General features: G+C 44.4%; 1 protein-coding gene across 1 annotated transcript in view; it reads left to right on the forward strand.

Moving 5' to 3' along the window:
- ASCC1 (activating signal cointegrator 1 complex subunit 1) overlaps positions 1-18,388 on the forward strand; it is a 98,091-nt gene that overhangs the window by 49,437 nt on the left and 30,266 nt on the right. Inside the window, exons 7-8 of the mRNA XM_056850001.1 lie at positions 2,556-2,680; positions 5,400-5,476. Coding sequence (XP_056705979.1) covers positions 2,556-2,680; positions 5,400-5,476 — 202 coding nt within the window. The remainder of the gene's footprint in view (positions 1-2,555; positions 2,681-5,399; positions 5,477-18,388) is intronic.

Genomic DNA, 18,388 nt, shown 5'->3' on the forward strand with positions numbered 1-18,388 from the left:
ACTCTCATTATAATTCATTTTAATTTGTCTCGTTTCTTTGATTAATTTTATAACATTATAAAACACCATTTCACTTGAGCTGTTCTGTTAATTTGTTTTAGTATCATCTGTAATGATACTTCTTTCATTTGTCATTACTAATTTTAAGAACCAATGATGTATCACCAGAAATGATGGGCGGGGGGGAATATTCAATCAGAAAGATGAGAAATTGGCCAGGAACCGCCTCAGAGGGGCAGCTCAGAGCTATATAGCATGAGCTCATCAGGGATTGTCAAACAAATGGTGATTGGAGGGGGAGGGAGAATTACTATTCAATCCCAGTCTTCCGAACAGGCCTTAAAAGCCAAGGTAGCAACCTATAGCCGGGAAGGAATGAACTATCCAGCGAATGATGCTCCTAATGGGCTTAGGGCCAAAATGGTGTCAGACTTCACATTTGGGTAATTATCTTTCATTTTAATGGGTAGGAATTTTGGATTTAATGAACAGTCTCTGTCTGTGGGGCCATGAGCCTCATTCAGTGCTTTGAAGGAAGAAATGGTACAGAAGAACTGCAGGGCTTTAGAAATGTGGTTATCTCCTGGTATGCACGCTTAGCTTGCACGTTAACACTAATGTGAGTCATCACACTTTCGTGCATATGTGGGGGGTGGGGGAAATCCAGCAATACCAAGTTCCACATTCTTGATAAACTACTCTGATCAGGCTTTTAAACAATTTATAGCTGTAGTCAAAACTGGCATCACGCTAATGCTTTTAAGAAGATGTGAAATGTATATATTTTCCCCATCTTTGGAAGCGATATCTAGAACCTCGTATATGTGAAAATATGCATTGATATGCAGCTCTGGGACTGAACATGTTAATACTTCTAGCAAACTAGAAGTTTGTCTTCGTGGCTTCTGTGCAGTCCCACATAGGACTGCGCATGCGCAGGCCAGCCATGGAGATGACTAGTAAGCTTCTAAAAGAGTTCGTGCTTAAGGAGCGCTCCCCCTCTCCTCCATACGTGACCAAGCCCTAATGGCTTTTCCCACAAAGAGATCACGCGATGGAGAGGTGGGAAGCACTCTTCCCTCAGTTCTCTTTCTGCCATCAAGGGGGAAAGACTTACTTTTGAGCTTCTGCGATGAACGTCTGAGGGTATCTTTGTTTCGTGTGGTTTTCCCCTCAGCCGCAGCTGTGGCACCAAAATGGCCTTGAACAATGAGCACCATGACTGCCTTTTTTGTTTGGGGGAAGGTTACGTTATGGCCTCTTGCTGCGCATTCAGCATCCTCACCCCCAAAGCTCATCAGGAGAGAATAGCGAGGCTCAAGGCCTCAGTTTATGAGAAATCACTTTGTCCTGAAAAGCCCAAAGTTCAGGCCAGGGCACCGCATTCTCCTATTTCTTCGATCCCTCAACCCACTCTGAAACGGGGAGAGCAGACGGCTTCAGACAGCTAACGAGCCTCATCTGAGCCCCCAAATTAAAAAACTGAAGAGGAAACATTCCACTTTTTCTTCTTTGAAAGACAGAGGCTCAGGGTCAAAGTCAGTCAGAGCCAACCAGGCTCGATCAGAACCACCAATGTCGGCAGAGTGTTGGGAACGATCACCACCCAAGTCTCCATGCTGTCAGTGATCACCGTCTGTGATACTCACCATTTCGTCCCTCTCGACAATGGAAGACTGTTCTGATGCTCGATGCTGCGCATCTCCAGACCACACTTTGACCTCACCTCCTGTGAATGTTCCCTTGACATCATTCGCCCTCCAGATGCCACTTTAGTTCACCGAGATGGTGTTCACTATTGCCTCGATGCCATATACCTCGGTGTAAGCACAATTCACCAACTCATAGGGCTGACTCCTGCTCTCCCCAGCGGAGAGGTCGGAGCCCAACTCCTTGCAGAATATGGTCATACCTGCCAATAGGCGACCCCGTAGCCCTTTGCCGTCGAGGCACGAAATACATTTCTCGTCCTTGGAGAAGGACGTGATAGAGATACCCAAAGTCATTTCCAACGCCGAGAGGGCACCTTCCAAAGAGTTGTTTTATTCGGATCAACACCAATACTATCTTGGTTGGTCCTCTTGCAGATGCTGTCCCACCCTGCCATTCAAGGTGTAGCTGCTACCATTACCACCATCAGGAACGACTCCGAGATTCTGTGTCGGCACCGAGGGAAGACCGCTTCAGCTCCAATCGCCTCCAATCTGTGCACCTTGACTTTACATCGAGGGCATGCTGACGCTGGTGCTTCAACTTTAGAACATAAGTAAGGCCATGCTGGATCAGACCAAGGTCCATCAAGTCCAGCAGTCTGTTCACACAGTGGCCAACCAGGTGCCTCTAAGAAGTCCACAAACAGGACGATTGTGGCATTTCTTTTTTCTCATTGTGGAAGGGATCCTAAATAAAACAAGCAGCTAAGCTATACAGCATTTCATTCACAGTTTTATAGGATCCAACCCATTATTGTGAAGGTTATGAACATTCCACGTATAAATTACATTATTATATAAATGTAAAAGCTGGTCTTAATTGCCTTTTTTTCCTTTCCACAGGTTACAGCAAATGGCAAACAGATTGATGGATTGGTTTGTGGCCTCAGGGCTAATGCTGAAAGAGTGGGATAGGGTGAAACTCCACGCTACTGTTATGAACACACTTTTCCGGAAAGATCCCAGTGGTGAGCATTTGTTTAGGTCTCCTGGAGAAAATATAGCAAATGTTTTAATTCCTGAAAATTCTATACAATTCCTGGGTTTTCAATTGCTCATTTATCATTGTTTGGGCAGAAGATAATGGGTTCATGACTCTTACTAGGACTTGAGTTTCTACATCAGGGTTATGTGTATCTGGAGTTCTAACTGGAAGAAGACATTTCGTTGAAATATTAAACTCATTGTTTTATGTCCAGCAGACATTTGGTTCCTTCTTCTCATGCCCGAGGGAAGTTAGGATCTTGTTTTACCTTTAAACAAGATTGCTATTGTTATACACTCAGCAGTAATTTACAACTTTTTGTGACCAACACATGCCTTTCTCTATACTCGCAGGTTGTAACTAATATTCTTATGAGAATGACTAAATTAGAAAGCAAAATAACAACTGATTAGCTGTACAGTCCTAAGAATATCTTGACTCAGTATCAACACTTTATTTAGATCGTATGTGTAGCTAAGATAAGGACATCTCCTAAAGTTATCATGTGCATATTTTAAGGACCTATGGAAGGACATTCAGTATCCTAACTTTGATTTTGGCTTTTGAAAGAAACTGGATGCAAGGCTGTGTAGTGTCTGCACCAGAAAAAAAAATCCATATTCTTTATCAAGGAATCCACAGAATTTAAAGTCTTGGGATCAAAGTTTTTAAAAAAGCACATGCATTTCACCTTCACATCCTCTAGTGTGATATATTTTCTTATGCACAAACAATGCTGCTCTGCCATTTATATTGCTCAACTGGACAATCTCTACTCAAAAGAATAGAGGGAGAAGCTGCTGAGTTGAAAGTCATATACAAATTTGATATGATCTGACTTAATAGGGACTTAACACGGTGAATTTTCTACAAAAAGTAATTGACCCTTTCAGGTTTATGTACACTGGTCAGATTTGTTCTACTTTGCTAATTCAGCAACAGTTGGAAGTAACCTACACCCATTCTGAGTGCATTGTTTACTTTTTTGAATGGCTCCTGTTTACATCTGCAGTGTACTGAAATGCACCAGTGTCCTGGGAAAGTTGGCCTTCTGGCTTCTCTTTGTAATACCCCTACCCCCACCACCACTGTTGGTAACTTTGGAAATATATATCTGGGCCAACTGAATGTTGTATTTTGTGCATCTGACTAAGTGGATTGTGGTTCACGGACGTTTTCATAGCGAACCATGAGAGGGAGGGCAGGAAGGCGTGCATCAGTGCTTGGCTCTCGTGGCCCCTTTCTTACATGCCCAAGGAAATGCCGATCGCCACTTTGGGAAGCAATTTTCCTCCAGGTCATATTGGCCAGGGATCCTGGAGGGGTTTTTTTTGCTACCTTCTGGGCATGGAGTAGGGATCACTAGGGGTGTGGGGGGGGGGGAGGTAGTTGTGATTTTCCTGCATTGTACAGGGGGTTGGACTAGGTGACCCTGGAGGTCCCTTCCAACTCTATGAATCTGATTCTGTGAATTGATTAGTCTTAAGGTACCAGATGACACAGTTTAGTGTAACATATCTTAGTCATTTGTGACTTTCTGAAGGAGGGAATCACTAATATTTGTACAGCTTCTCTACCTGTTTGGCCAGAGGCATCTCGTACAAGCAACAAAGGAGTTACTATTTCCAAGTTTAAATTAAGGGCTGTTATGCACAATTGCTTTTCACAGTTAGGTCTTCTTTGAAGATCCAGGTTTTTTAAAAAACCCTCAATTTTTAGCACAGCAGGGGTAGTCAGTACTTCTGTATTCCCTTCATCCACTGATTAATATAAGATCCAAATAAGAAGGAGAAAGGAAAGGGTGTGGAGAGTAGGTCAATAAGATCACTGTAGTAGGATCAGTAAACTTAGAACGATATGGAGTACTTTTTGGAATACAGTAACTCACCAAGCATTCCATATCTCTGCTACTTCCCCAGCCATTTGGTATCTGAGCTTTCCCATACCCATACCATGCAACGTATGGTTGTTTGTCATTGTGAGGACTAGAAACTTACTGCAAGTTAAAAGAATTCTTCAGTCTACTGAATTCCGTGTCACTTAGGACACTTTCACACATGCCAAATAATGCACTTTCAATCCACTTTCAATGCACTTTAATGATCGTTTGCAAGTGGATTTTGCCATTTCACACAGTAAAATCCAGCTTCAAACTGCATTGAAAGTGGATTATTCAGCATGTGTGAAAGTGCCCATAGATAGTTGTAACCTCATCAAGAGACTGTGCAGATGTGCAGAGCAAACATAACTCTAGCTAAGAACTAATTCATCTTCTTTGGTAGATTCCCAGCTACTGGCATTAAGCTTGTAGAGACACCTTGGCTACAAGGATGCATGGCAAGGCTTCCTGATTTTTCTTGGAGCTTTTATGAATGGCCTCTGCAATATGATCAGATATTTGATGCTGGATTTAGTAATTCAAAAGATGAGAGAAAGCTTTACTGTTAAAATAGGCCTTGACAGAACATTAAATATTAGACTCTGGTTTCCCCCGGATGTTTCTATTACACTGCGTTGTCAGCCTTACACAATCCTTAAAACAATAGAGATGACTCTAGGAATTTTGACATTGTACCTTTGGAAATAATTTGCAGGTTTTCTTTTTTGCAGAAAAAGTGTAACAGAGTTGTGTACCGTATGCAGAAACTACTAGTAGGGAAATGAGAAAATATGAACTGTAGCCTTGTTTGTTTATTTTGCAGCTGATGAGCAAAGCAGCACAACCACTGGCAAATTTTTCAAGGAAAGGGAGTCATTTGATGGTCGAAACATAATGAAGGTAAGTATGAAGCGGACTGAGTTAGTTTAGGACAGATGACTGTTCAAAGTTGCAGTTTATTTTTAAAGTTGTGTATGGTATCCTGCCGGGGCACATCTCCTGTATATACTAAAAATAAATAAATAAAACAAAGTAGGATTGGCATCTCTAACATGTGCAAAAATTGTGTGGGATCCATGGATAAAGTGCAAAGAGCTACATCTGCAGTGAGATGAAGAAAAGAAAATGGCCTTCTTAGTGGGGTTTACCGGTGAATGAACAAACAGTGCTGCGGAAGACAGGAAGGGTTCAGCGTGGTGTAGGGGTTAAGAGCAGTGGTTTGGAGCGGTGGAGTCTGATCTGGAGAACCGGGTTTGATTCCCCACTCCTCCACATGAGTGGCGGGTACTAATCTGGTGAACTGGACTTGTTTCCCCGCCTCCTACACATGAAGCCAGCTGGGTGGCCTTGGGCTAGTCTCACTCTCTCAGCCTCACCTACCTCACAGGGTGTGTGTTGTGGGGTGGGTGAGAGGGAAGGTAATTGTAAGCTGGTTTGATTCTTCCTTGAGTGGTAGAGAAAGCCGGCGTATAAAAACCAACCCATCTTCTTCTTCTTCAGCTGCTGAGCTCCCATCCTGTTGGGAAACTTGTAAGATAGAGCTTTCTTGTGCCATTTTCTCCCACCATGGGAGGACATGGCGTTGGAAGACAACCGAAGAAGAGTGGCTCAGCTGTTTGCACTCTGTTTACCTTCAGAATGTTAGTTCTTGCACAAATATTGTTAAACTTGCTGAGGTTTAGGACAAATATAGTGCAGTTTCATTGTCCTATTTCAAGATTATATAGGCATATGATTGCAAGAAGAGACACAATGACTGGGAGGGCCCAGCGACATTCTACAGATACATGTGTTCACCCACTTCCCCCCCCTTCACACTTACTCCATAGCCTACCCTGCCCCATCTCCAGTTTGACCAAACGACAAAGCAAAAGGGGGTTAAGAACACTTAGATAGGATTAATATATTGGTTGGATGTAGAAACAAACAAAAAACAGATGTGCATATCCTGTAATAACTGGATTGCTATGTCTGAATGAAATCAGTGTAATGCTTCTGTTAAAGCCTTCAGTCCCATTGATTTCAGTGGGGTTCCAAGATTGCATCGAGCAAATTCAGATGACCAGGAGTGAAGTTCACATAATGAGGGTTTGTCTTTGTACTCACTTGTAATATTACTGTTGTGTGTATTTATGTTAATGTTGGACTTGTTTTCATTCTGGGAGACTTGGATCGATAAATCAATCTGGCTTTAGGCCTTTAAAAAGAAAAAAACAGGGGACCTACGTTAGTTATCCTGATTGATGATCTTTGCTTGGAAAGAAACCATGGGAGTGTGTGACCTTATTGACTGTGCTGGACCAGTCCTCAGCACTGAGTGCTATTGACTGTGATTGAACTGGCTATTGATGGCAGTATGCTCCGGAAAGGCCATTCCTGTCTGGATGATCAGTTCCAGAAGGTGGTGCAACAAATGTCTGGAGGTGGTAATAGGTCAGATAAGACAATATGCCAAAGCTCTGTCAAGATAAGACTGAGGGATTTTTGTTCAACAATATGGCCAATCGGGATATGAGGTTTCAGGCTATCCTGAACACTGTTGCTCTCTGCCAGAAGAACGGGTTTGCCATTTGGAGATTATAGTTTCATGTATCATGGTCAGGTTTCCTCTGTGGCTGACTGCCAAGTTACATAGTACATTTGGCCATGAGTCAGGTTGGGTTCACCCAACCCAACTCACTTTCCCCACAGCCACATGGCAGCTGCAGGGAGCTTACCCATTACAAATAATTCCCCCTTGAGCCATTTTAGCTTGGCAAAACAGCACGGGGGTGGGAGGCCCTCCGCCCCTAGAGCTGTGGTCCTGATCCGAATTGGGGGCCTGCAGTGCTTGGGTAACTAAGTTGCCTGCAACTGCAGGAAAGCAAGTTGGGTTGGGGGAAGCGCAACCCTGCTCGCAGCCAAACATATTGGGCCCTTAGCCAGTTTCAGCTGGTTTACGCGCTGCAGCAATTTCTTTAGAGGCATAATTTGACCACAGCTATCCATGCTCTAAGGAGCCCCGTGGCGCAGAGTGGTAAGCTGCAGTACTGCAGTCCAAGCTCTGCTCACGACCTGCGTTCAATCCCGACAGAAGTTGGTTTCAGGTAGCTGGTTCAAGGTTGACTCAGCCTTCCATCCTTCCGTGGTCGGTAAAATGAGTACCCAGCTTGCTGGGGGGTAAAGTGTAGATGACTGGGAAAGGCACTGGCAAACCACCCCGTAAACAAAGTCTGCCTAGTAAATGTCGGGAAGTGACGTCACCCATGAGTCAGGAATGACCAGGTGCTTACACAGGGGACCTTTACCTTTTTAATTTTTATCCATGCTCTGGTTACATACTGGGGCTGTGTTTGAAAAGGTTCTGGAAGCTTCCATCGGAATAAAACTGGCAGCTAGAATGTTTATACTTGGAAGTCTTACAGTGCCATCCTCAGCAGAGTTACTGTCCTGGTCTAGCTGACAGCACAGGCTGACTGTCCCTTGATCCCTATTAGGTTGCAGTAGTCTCCTCACAGGGAAGCAGAAAGAAAGAGGGCCTTGGATGCAGCAGGAAAGCTGTAGAGAGACAGCATGGTGTAGTGGTTAAGAGCAGTGAACTCTGATCTGGAGAACCGGTTTGATTCCCCACTCCTCCACATGAGCGGTGGAGGCTAATAAGCGGTGGAGGGATTTGTTTCCCCACTCCTACACATGAAGCCAGCTGGGTGACCCTGGGCTAATCACAGCTCTCTCAGCCCCAACTTCCTCACAGGGTGTCTGTTGTGGGGAGGGGAAGGGAAGTTGATTGTGAGCCGGTTTGCTTCTGCCTTAAGTGGTAGAGAAAGCTGGCATATAAAAAAACCAACTCTTCTTTTACTCTAGATCCTGGGCAGGCATGGCAAGGGTGAAGCAGGTTCCTCAAGGTGAGGCAGGAGCTGGGGACAGATATCTCCAAACGAGCATAGTGCTAGAGGCTGGCATGAAAGGACTGGCTCTTTCCGGCTAGGCATGAGCTGTTGAATCAGCAAGGTGCCTCTCTGTCTGCAGGTTTATCTAGCAGATGGGAAGCCCTGCCCTTTCTGGTAGCCAAGACTTACAACAACCCTTCCTCTTCCTGAGAAAGGCTGGAATGAGGTAGCACCCAGGATGCCTGTCGTGTGTTTCTTTGCCAGGTCTATGCCTCTGCCTTGGTCCTCCTCTCTCTCTGTCCCTAGTGGTCTGGGGCAGACTCTAGGGGCTCAGGGTCCTGGCTAGGGTCCTGTAGCGGCTCCAGGTCAGCCGGAGGTACCGACTGGGTGCAGGTCTCTTCCTGGCCAATTCCTGGCCAATTGAATCCTGGGGAACAAGGAACAGGCCTGGTTGCTAGGAAAAGACTACAGCATCTGCCTGAAAAAGTGTTCAGAGGTGCACTGTTGGCATCTCAGAGCCTTCGAGGGACCCTTCTTCATCCGAGGTTTCCATATCACCAGAGCCTGGGCGAGCCATCATTCTTAACCCAGTGATTTCTTTGAGGAAAAGTATAATTGTCAGGACCGGCCTGGCCTGAGAACGGAGTACTGTGGTTTAGCCAGGTGCTAATCCAAGGTCGCAACTGTTATGCTGTCATACTAATGTTTTGCCTAACTTCTGTGGGAACTGACGGGTTGCCTTAGCAACCAGAGGTGGCCTGACTTGGTAGCCTTTCTTCTATATATACAATCCTCTGTAGACTGCATCCCATTAGAGTTCTTTCCCGGCTCCCGCCAGGGTACCACCGAAGTAAAAGTGAATTTAGATTAGAGTCCTAATGTCAGCTCTATGCTCGCTGACAAATCCATAAACAGACTCCATAGGAAGGAAATCCTAAGAAAGCTGGTTTATTTGGAAGTATACAACCAGTTGCAGAAGCTAGAAAACTAAAAGGACTCTAATGGGATGCAGTCTACAGAGGATTGTATATATAGAAGAAAGGCTACAAAGTCAGGCCACCCCTTAAGTTCCCACAGAAGTTAGTCAAAACATTAGTATGACAGCATAACAGTTGCGACCTTGGATTAGCACCTGGCTAAACCACAGTACTCCGTTCTCAGGCCAGGCCGGTCCTGACAGTAATTCTACTTAAGGTGACACTGCTAAAAGTTCACCAGTCTTAAAAGATCTACAGTGGTAAGAGGAAACATTGGGAGGAGGCCCTGGCCTCTGTGGCCTATTGTTGCCCCTCCACAGTCACAGGCTGTGGCCGCTGTGTGATGCTGGACCAGACAGACCTCTCCTCTGATCCAGCAGGGCTCTTCTTGTATTATGTCCACTGGCCGATGATTTGTGGCAAGCCCAGCTCATAGTGCTAATTGTTACAAACTCCCAAAGTGGTTTGGGATCAGAGTACTTAAAAGATTTCTGGCTCCCATGTGAAACTTTCTGTCAGTTAAGACCTGCTTCAGAGGCTCTTCGCTGCAAGCCCACACCGTCGGCTGTAAGATCAGGGCGCTCTGGAGGACAGGGCCTTTCCTGTTGTGGCAACTTGTTTATGGAATTCCCTCTCCACAAAAGTTTGCCTGGCACCAAGTCTGCTGAGTTTTAGGTCCCAGCTTTTAATTGATTTGTGTGTGGGTGTGTGTGTGTGTGGGGGTCTTATTTTGGACCATGGCATTGTTGTTGGTGACTGGCATATTTCTTTTTAAGCATTGCGTGGAAGCTGCCTTGGGAACTATGCTGATGAGCACAGAGTATAACTAAACAGGAAATAAGATCCCATGCAAAATCTCTGCTGGCGGGATTTCTATCAGCAGTGCAGATTTATCTGCCTTTCCCGACATCTGCAGCCCCAAATGCCTTCCCCCAAAATGAGACCACCACCCAGAACAGCATGAGAGGGGAGCTGGAAGTCTACCGTGGGAGGGGGAGATCAGTGTAAATCACCCTGTTTCCATCAGTGAAATTTTTCCACTGGGTCCTACCCAGTAATTTATTTTTTTTAGACCAGCAGTAGATATGTAGTTGCTTGGTGCTAGCGTTTGTTGCAATATATCCAGTAGTAACCTCCATTCATTATAAAAAGTGCATTAAAAAGTCTGAAAAAATAAAGCAGGTTTGACTCAAGGAGCATCTATGGTTTATGCTACTAGAGGCTCTTTGACACAGGCCCTGGGAGATGCTGACTGAAATGCATAAAAAATCAGGGCTGGAAGAGCAGCCACTGATTTGTACAAGGCTGGAATAGTAAATGTGACATGTGAGAGAGTCTTGCTTGGGAAGGCATGACCTGCTTTCCTGTCTGCTCAAATTCTGAGAACTATGTCTATAGCAGGATGAAGAAGCTGTCGTTTTCAGAGTGAATGCATTATTATTTGCATTATTATTTGTTTCTGATGGTATGCCATTTAATGAGGATGTGGTTTTGACATACAGAGGCTAAAATGGAGAAGGGTAGGTAAAACATACTACTATAGAAAGAAAGTAGAGGTGGACCTATTAGAGAGTTAAAGAGGTGAAAGGTAAAGGTAGTCCCCTGTGCAAGCACCGGGTCATTACTGACACCATGGGGTGATACCACATCACAACATTTACTAGGCGGACTATGTTTATGGGGTGGTTTGCCATTGCCTTCCCCAGTCGCCTACACTTTACCCCCAGCAAGCCGGGTACTCATTTTACTGACCATGGAAGGATGGAGTCAACCTTGAACCGGCTACCTGAATCCGACTTCCGTCGGGATCGAACTCAAGTCATGAGCAGAGCTTTCGACTGCAGTACTGCAGCTTACCGCTCTGCTCCATGTGGTTCGCTAGTTAAGGAGACATGCACATAATCCAAGGTGATTGTACAGAAATTATGCCCTCTGTTTTGAAAGCACTGTATAATTTTGTGCGTGGTGGTTCAAAAATTATGGTGCAAATATGGCATCTCATTGCTTTTAATATTTGTGTAGCACTAAAGCGCACTATGTGCTTCACAGAAAATTAAAACAACTGACAAGTCCTTGCCCAAAGGCTTTGACTCTAAATATAGATGAGACACAAAGGGGAAAGGGAGTGATGACTGAAAAGGAAATCAGAATATCCAGTGTAAATTAAGGGAGTGCACTTTAAAAAATTATATGATCACAATTGCAAGGTGAAGGTAATTGCTTTCTTTAAACACACACACAAAATGGCAGCAGCCAAACTGTTGAGGGAGGAAAAGTAAGCAAGAAGAAAAGCAAGCAAGAAAATATCTTAATAGATTTTTAAAGGAAGAAAGGTAATTATGAGGAAAGAGAATCCCAGTTTAGAGAAAAGCAAGCGAGAAGGGGTAAAGAGGAAGATTTAACAAGCAAGGGCCTAAGCAAAAATAGAAGGTGAAACCCAGTGTATGATCTGGGCTGTCGATGACAGATTAAATATGCTAAATAAGGAGGGGGGGCACACCATGAAGAGGCATTGAAGGTGCGAAGATGTTTAGATGGAATATGAGTAACCAGCAGTCAATGGAAGGAATGATGCAGGAAGGAAATGTGATCAATGTGGAATAGTATTTGAAAGAGAAATTAGATGTTGAAGGTGGGAAACTAGTGAACAAAAAAGCACAATTTCCAAGATAGGATGTAAAATGGCACGGAAGTATAAACAGAAAGAAAATACCACATTTATTAAATTGAAAAAAGTGACAGCAGAAGGGCTGAGAAGAATTTTAAAAATGCACCCCATGAGTACAAATCGTGAACGAAGAAGGATGGACAGCCACTGTGCCCGCCTTGAATGACAGCAAAGGAAAGAGCTGGCTTAGGAAGGAAAACTAATTAAGTCTATCAGTGTTTACTTTAAGGTGTCACGAAGTCATCCAAGCAGAAATAGCAGAAAAGCAATTAGTGATATTGAAGAGAACAAATGAAGAAAGTCAAGGAGCAGAAGCTAAAACTGACTGTCAACTGCATGAAGATGATAATTTAAGGCTGAGAGAGGGGAATGCCACAATAAAAAAATGGTGGTCAAGAATAGACTCTTGGAAATTACTGGCTGAAAGAGGAAGACGCCGCAAATAGCGAACATATACCTGAAAGAAATGGCGGGGCTAAGGATGGGACCTGTTCTAGTCCAGCCCAGAAGTGCTTAAGACGGCCTCCTTTCCTGTGTTCTCTTAACACTGCTCCCTGTGAGCCAGGTTTGAATAGCAAGGTGATGTAGAAAAACCCTCTTGTTGGCTGTGCTATGATTGTGGGACTCTTCCATTTGAATTCTTCACGGTCCCGACCTAAAAATCTTTTTTGAGCAATTCGTGAGACTTGTTGGTATGGGCTGACTTTGGCAGCGAGGATTTAAGCTGGCTGCAGTAGGTTCTTTAACTAGGATTTTAATTGGTTTTAAATCTGTGTGTGTTTGATAGTCGATCACAACAGTAAAGAACAAGCACAGCAATTTATGATAGCTTCCATCAGCCTTTATTAGGTCTACGTTAAGCCATGTGTTAGTCCTCCACTCCATGAACGTGTGCCTTGCCCTTAAGAATTAAATAGGAAGTATAACTTCAGGCTCTGTATACAAATAGCTTTATTGGGCTCCATTCTGGTTTTCTATTTCAGTAAGGAATAAGAGTTCATTATTGTGACCTCTGTGCAGTCCCACACGGGGACTGTGCATGCGCACTACCTATGTGTGCCTGCACAGAGGACCACTCAATGAACAACAGTTACAGGTAAGTGCAACATTGCTTTTCATTGTTGTGGCCTCTGTGCAGTCTCACATGGGTACTGTGCATGCGCAGGCCAGCTGTGCATGTGCAGTACCCATGTGTGCCTGCACAGAGGACCACTCAATGAACAACAGTTACAGGTAAGTGCAACGTTGTTTTTCATTGTTGTGGCCTCTGTGCAGTCCCATATGGGTCCTGCGCATGCCAGCTGTGCATGCACACTACCCATGTGTGCCTGCACAGAGGACCACTCAATGAACAACAGTTACAGGTAAGTGCAAAATTGTTTATCCTTCCTCTGCTGATCATACTACACCCCACTTGCCCCTCTATGCCTTGACTGAGAGTGCTCTGCCGTGTGGCCCGCCTAGGCAGAGAATCACATTACTGTTTGCCTCCCAGTTCTATTACTTGTCCTGCCTCTGTGTGGAATGTGAAGCAGAGCAGGTGTTGTTTTTTTAGAGTCTTTGATTTTTTTCCCCTGTTGCAACCCAAAGAAACACAGGATTTTTGATGCATGAAAGAATGCTAATGATTGCCTCAAAGCAACCCTTCCTGAAAAAAATGCCATCTTTCTCCAAGCACCCCCACATTCCTTTCCCTGGTCACTTGGTATTTCTCTCCTCCTTGCCAAGTGCCCAGAGCAGCACTCGCTGGCACTAATTAATTATGACTCATAACTCACAGTAGAACCCTGCCAGACCTGGCCATTGATGAGTGATACATGCCTGCTGCCTTTGCAGGGATGGGCTCTCTTGACCCTCCCATTACATGTATTTGTGACATTCTTTTGCCGAGAACATTCCTCTTATTTGCCAAGTAGCATCATTAGCTTTGGAGAAAGAAGCCAAATAGCGAGTTGATAATGAAAACAGCTGCTATTATGGCCAGTAGCATGCCAGCTGCATTTTGCCATCCACATGCAATGTGCCATAGGAACTTGGCTGTCCTATTGGGGCAAAAAAATCCCAACTTCACATATACACTGATGGGATCTGTGCTGTCAGTGACAGACCAAAAAAGCGATCTTGGGGTGGTAGTGGATTGCTCAATGAAGAGGTCAACCCATTGTGTGGCTGCTGTGAAAAAGGCAAATTCCATGCTGGCCATAATTAGACAAAGAATAGAGAATAAAACTGCTGCTATCTTACTGCCCTTGTACAAAGCTATGGTGAGACCACACTTGGAATACTGTGTACAGTTCTCATCACCACACCTAAAAAAGGATATTGCAGAGCTTGAGAAGGTACAGAAAAGAGCAACCAAAATAATCAGGGGGCTAGAGCAACTGTCCTATGAGGAGCGGTTAAAACGCTTAGGGCTGTTTAGCTTGGTCTATAAAATTATGCATGGTATGGAGAGAGTGGACAGGGAGAAGCTTTTCTCCCTCTCTCATAATACTAGAACGTGGGGTCATCTGCTGAAGCTGGAAGGTGAGAGATTCAAAACAGATAAAAGGAAGTTTTCACACAATGCATAGTTAAATATGTGGACCTCCCTGCCCCCCGATGTGGTGATGGCTGCCAACTTGAAAGGCTTTAAGAGGGGAGTGGACATGCTCATGGAGGACAGGGCTATCCATGGCTACTAGTAAAAATGAATACTAGTTATTATGCATACGTATTAGGTGCTGTGGAACACAGGCAGGATAATGCTGCTGCAGTCGTCTTGCTTGTGGGCTTCATAAAGGCAACCTGGTTGGCCACTGTGTGAACAGACTGCTGGACTTGATGGGACCATAAGAAAAGCCATGGTCTGATCCAGCATGGCTTTTCTTATGGTCTTATGTTCTCATACTTTTGTAGCTTTTCATTTTTGGCTTTTGCTTCCAATTGTTATTTGTTGACTACTTATTAGCTTTGAGTTGGCTGGATTTGACATGGCCGGTTGGCTGGGTTTGCTCTCCAGGTCTGCTCATTTTCAGACTTGTTTTGATAACTGAGACCTAGGGTATGCCCTGTAAGAACGAGACCTTTTTATTGAGAAGAGGAAAACAAGAAGAAATGAAGTTCATTAAGAAATTTTAAAAGAGAAATTTATCATACGTGGGCCACAGAGAAGTAGTATTTAACGTATATTAGGTATGTATGTGCCATCAAGTTGCGCCCTATTATGGCAACCACAGTAAGGGGCTTTCAAGGAAAGTGGGAAGCAGAGGTGATTTGCCATTGCCTTCCTCTGCAGAGTCTTCCTCAGTGGACCCCCATCCAAGTACCAAGCCTGCTTAGCTTCTGAGATCTGATGATACCATTCCACATCCATTTAAGGTATATTAGCAAACTCCAAAAGTGAACAAAGGCAAATGCAAAGTTCAGGTGCAGGTGACCTTTCAGCAGTGAGGTAGACACTCTCTGTGTTTTTCTTTAAAAAAAGAAAAGAAAGAAACCTCTGCATTTTTGTTCTGTTGTGCTACTAAAGTATGATCAGCCAGTGGTCATTTGGAGAATCTTTGCATCTCCAGTGGGCCATTTTCAACATACATCACTGCAAACAGCTCTTTTCTGTCCTCCTCAAAGTACTGTACTCTGCAACAAGACTAGTTTTGTCTCTTCCTTACACCTGTTATGTACCCCAAAAGGTATTTGGGGACCTAGTCACTCACCTTGTACTTTTTTGGTACATATCAGCAAATTTTTTGCTTCAGAGCACCCAGACATTTACCAAGTATACGAGCTAGGCAACCAGAAGGACACATACAGCACAATCCTCTGCGTGTTTACCCAGAAGTCAATTCCATTGAGTTCAGTAGGGCTTATATACTTATGGGAAAGTATGCATAGGATTACAACAATAAGCAAAGGGTCAACACTAGGATGTTCTGCTGATTAAAATGTTTAGTTGATTATTTAAGTGACTTTTAATCAGCTAAGTGTACATAAATTGCATATTACTAAAGCCTTAATTTGGGCGCCTTTTTTGTGTATTGAAAGAAGGTGAGAATTTCTAATTTACTAAAGCAAATCACTTATCGCTAAACATTTTCTTTTCATTTTCCTGTTGGAATACACCAGAGTCAGTGTGGCTTCAAAAATAAGCAGTGCACTGTTCAATCTTAAAAAATGTACTCACTCTTAATCAAGTAAAGTAAAGTAAATTCTGCTTAAAGTCGCAGTGTTCGTTTTCGAGCATACAACTGAACTATTCCATGTTTGGTAAGAAATTTATAATTTGAAACAGAGACCCACAGAAATAAGTTGCCATGTATCTGAAAATTTGACGGAGCTGCTTATTTTCAACCTCGATCTATACCTGGCCCCATGCCTGTCTTTAGTGCCTTTGCAGCCTTTGACACAGGACCCTGGGACCCTGAGGCATGATGGCTAAAGCGCCTTATCCTAAGCTTTATTTTGCCACACCAGAACTCTTGGGGCCAGCTGTGCCACTCGAGTGCTGAAAGCACCTATCCAGAGCAAAGAGGGAATACTTTGCAGTAGGCGCCAGAGAGAGAAGCGTGTCCTCTTTTGCTAGTACTCGCCCAACTGAAGAGAATTCTTTGTCAGATCAGGAATTATTTTATTCATTGTGTCCTGCACGCTCTTCCCTGTAGCGGCAACGACAGGTTTGGGGCCCCAGGCAAGGACCAAGGGCGCTTCCTCGGCCTCAGACCAGTCCGAGGGGGAGTCTGAGCTCAACTCTCCCCCGGTGGGTGCCAGGGTGCTGGTGGCCAAAGCCTTTAGCAGCCCGTGGACTCTTCTCCATGGCCTCCACTCCCAACTGGCCTTAAATAGCCTGCCAGCTGGCCTAGACCCTCCCTTAGGGGAAGGGAAGGTGATTGTAAGCCGGTTTGATTCTTCCTTAAGTGGTAGAGAAAGCTGGCATATAAAAACCAAATCTTCTTAACACTGACCAGGTTTATATTTTCTGTTGCATTTTAGTATTTATAAATATATATGCATTTAACAGCCATGTAGCACATCATGCAAGCACAAATTTGCCCTCAGGCCTCTTGGAACCCCCTTTCCCAGCTCACTCAACCCTTCCTTCCTGTCCCTCCTGGCCTTGTGAACCACCTGCAGGTGAGTCATGACTGACTTTTGTGTTCCAACACACTGTTTGAAAACAACTGCCACCAGATAAATTAGCAAGTATGGCCTTCTTACGTATCATTTATTCACTTACATATCACTTACATATTTACAGCCCATTCCTGAAAATTGGGCTGAAACCCTTTAGGAGGTGGCGTGACCTTGCCGCCAGCGTAAGTACGTGTAATCGCGTGATTACACGTACTTACGCTGGTAGCGAGGCCAATCCCGCTGGCGGGCGAGTGCTGCTGGGCTGCACCTCACCCCTCTGCCAGCGCAGCCTCCGTGGCGCCTGCAACGGTGTAGAGAGGCCGCGCTGGCACAGGGGGGCATTCTGGGGGCAGGAGCCACCAGTTAGGCGGCCTCCTATCCGGGTCCGGCCGGTTATGCCGGTGGCGGGGACGGCGTTGCTGCGCCTGCTTTTGAGCAGGCGCAGCCTCACTATTTTCAATGGGGCTTTTGGCCCCATTGAAAACAAAAAAAGCCTTGAAAAGGCTTTTTTTGTTCCCGCGGCGTGCACGAATCGGCTTAGGAAGAGGTGCCACTGCGCCTCTTCCCCGTTGACTCTGCATGCCAACTTTTCAGGAATGGGCTGTAATTCACTTACAAGTATGACCTTCTTACATATCATTTATTCACTATTTACTTTATTTATTCTCTGAGACTCAAGGCAAATGACTGAATGAGAAATCACATCATGGCCCACATACAGGCATAGCAGAGATCCAGTTACTAGAAGGCTGATTACATGAGATCAGAGATGGTTTGGGTTTGTCCAAGTGTTGGCAATTTAAAACATTCTAAAAACGCCTTGGTGTCGCTAGTCTTCACTAGATCAAATCACAAAGGGAATGGGAAACATTGTTTTCTTGTCTTAATAAAATGTTTAGGGGTTAGGATGGGAGTGTCAAGGAGAGGCTGTTAGAAGAAAGATACGCTGAGTAGTGTAATCCATGTTGTGAAGGCCAAACTTGCCTTAGAAATGTAGTCCTGGTTCTTGCTGGGCTGTATCTGGGCTTTACCAACAACTTGACCTTCAATTGCACAAGAATATTTTGTGTGTGTGTGTGTGTGTATTATAACGTTTTAGTAGATAGAAGCCAATACTCTGGAAAGGTGGCTTCTAGATCTACCCAAGCATTATTATTTGCAAACTGCTGACTGATCAGATATTTGGTCT

Source organism: Euleptes europaea, chromosome 5, assembly GCF_029931775.1.
Source record: "Euleptes europaea isolate rEulEur1 chromosome 5, rEulEur1.hap1, whole genome shotgun sequence".
In the NCBI taxonomy this organism is placed as follows: domain Eukaryota; kingdom Metazoa; phylum Chordata; class Lepidosauria; order Squamata; family Sphaerodactylidae; genus Euleptes; species Euleptes europaea.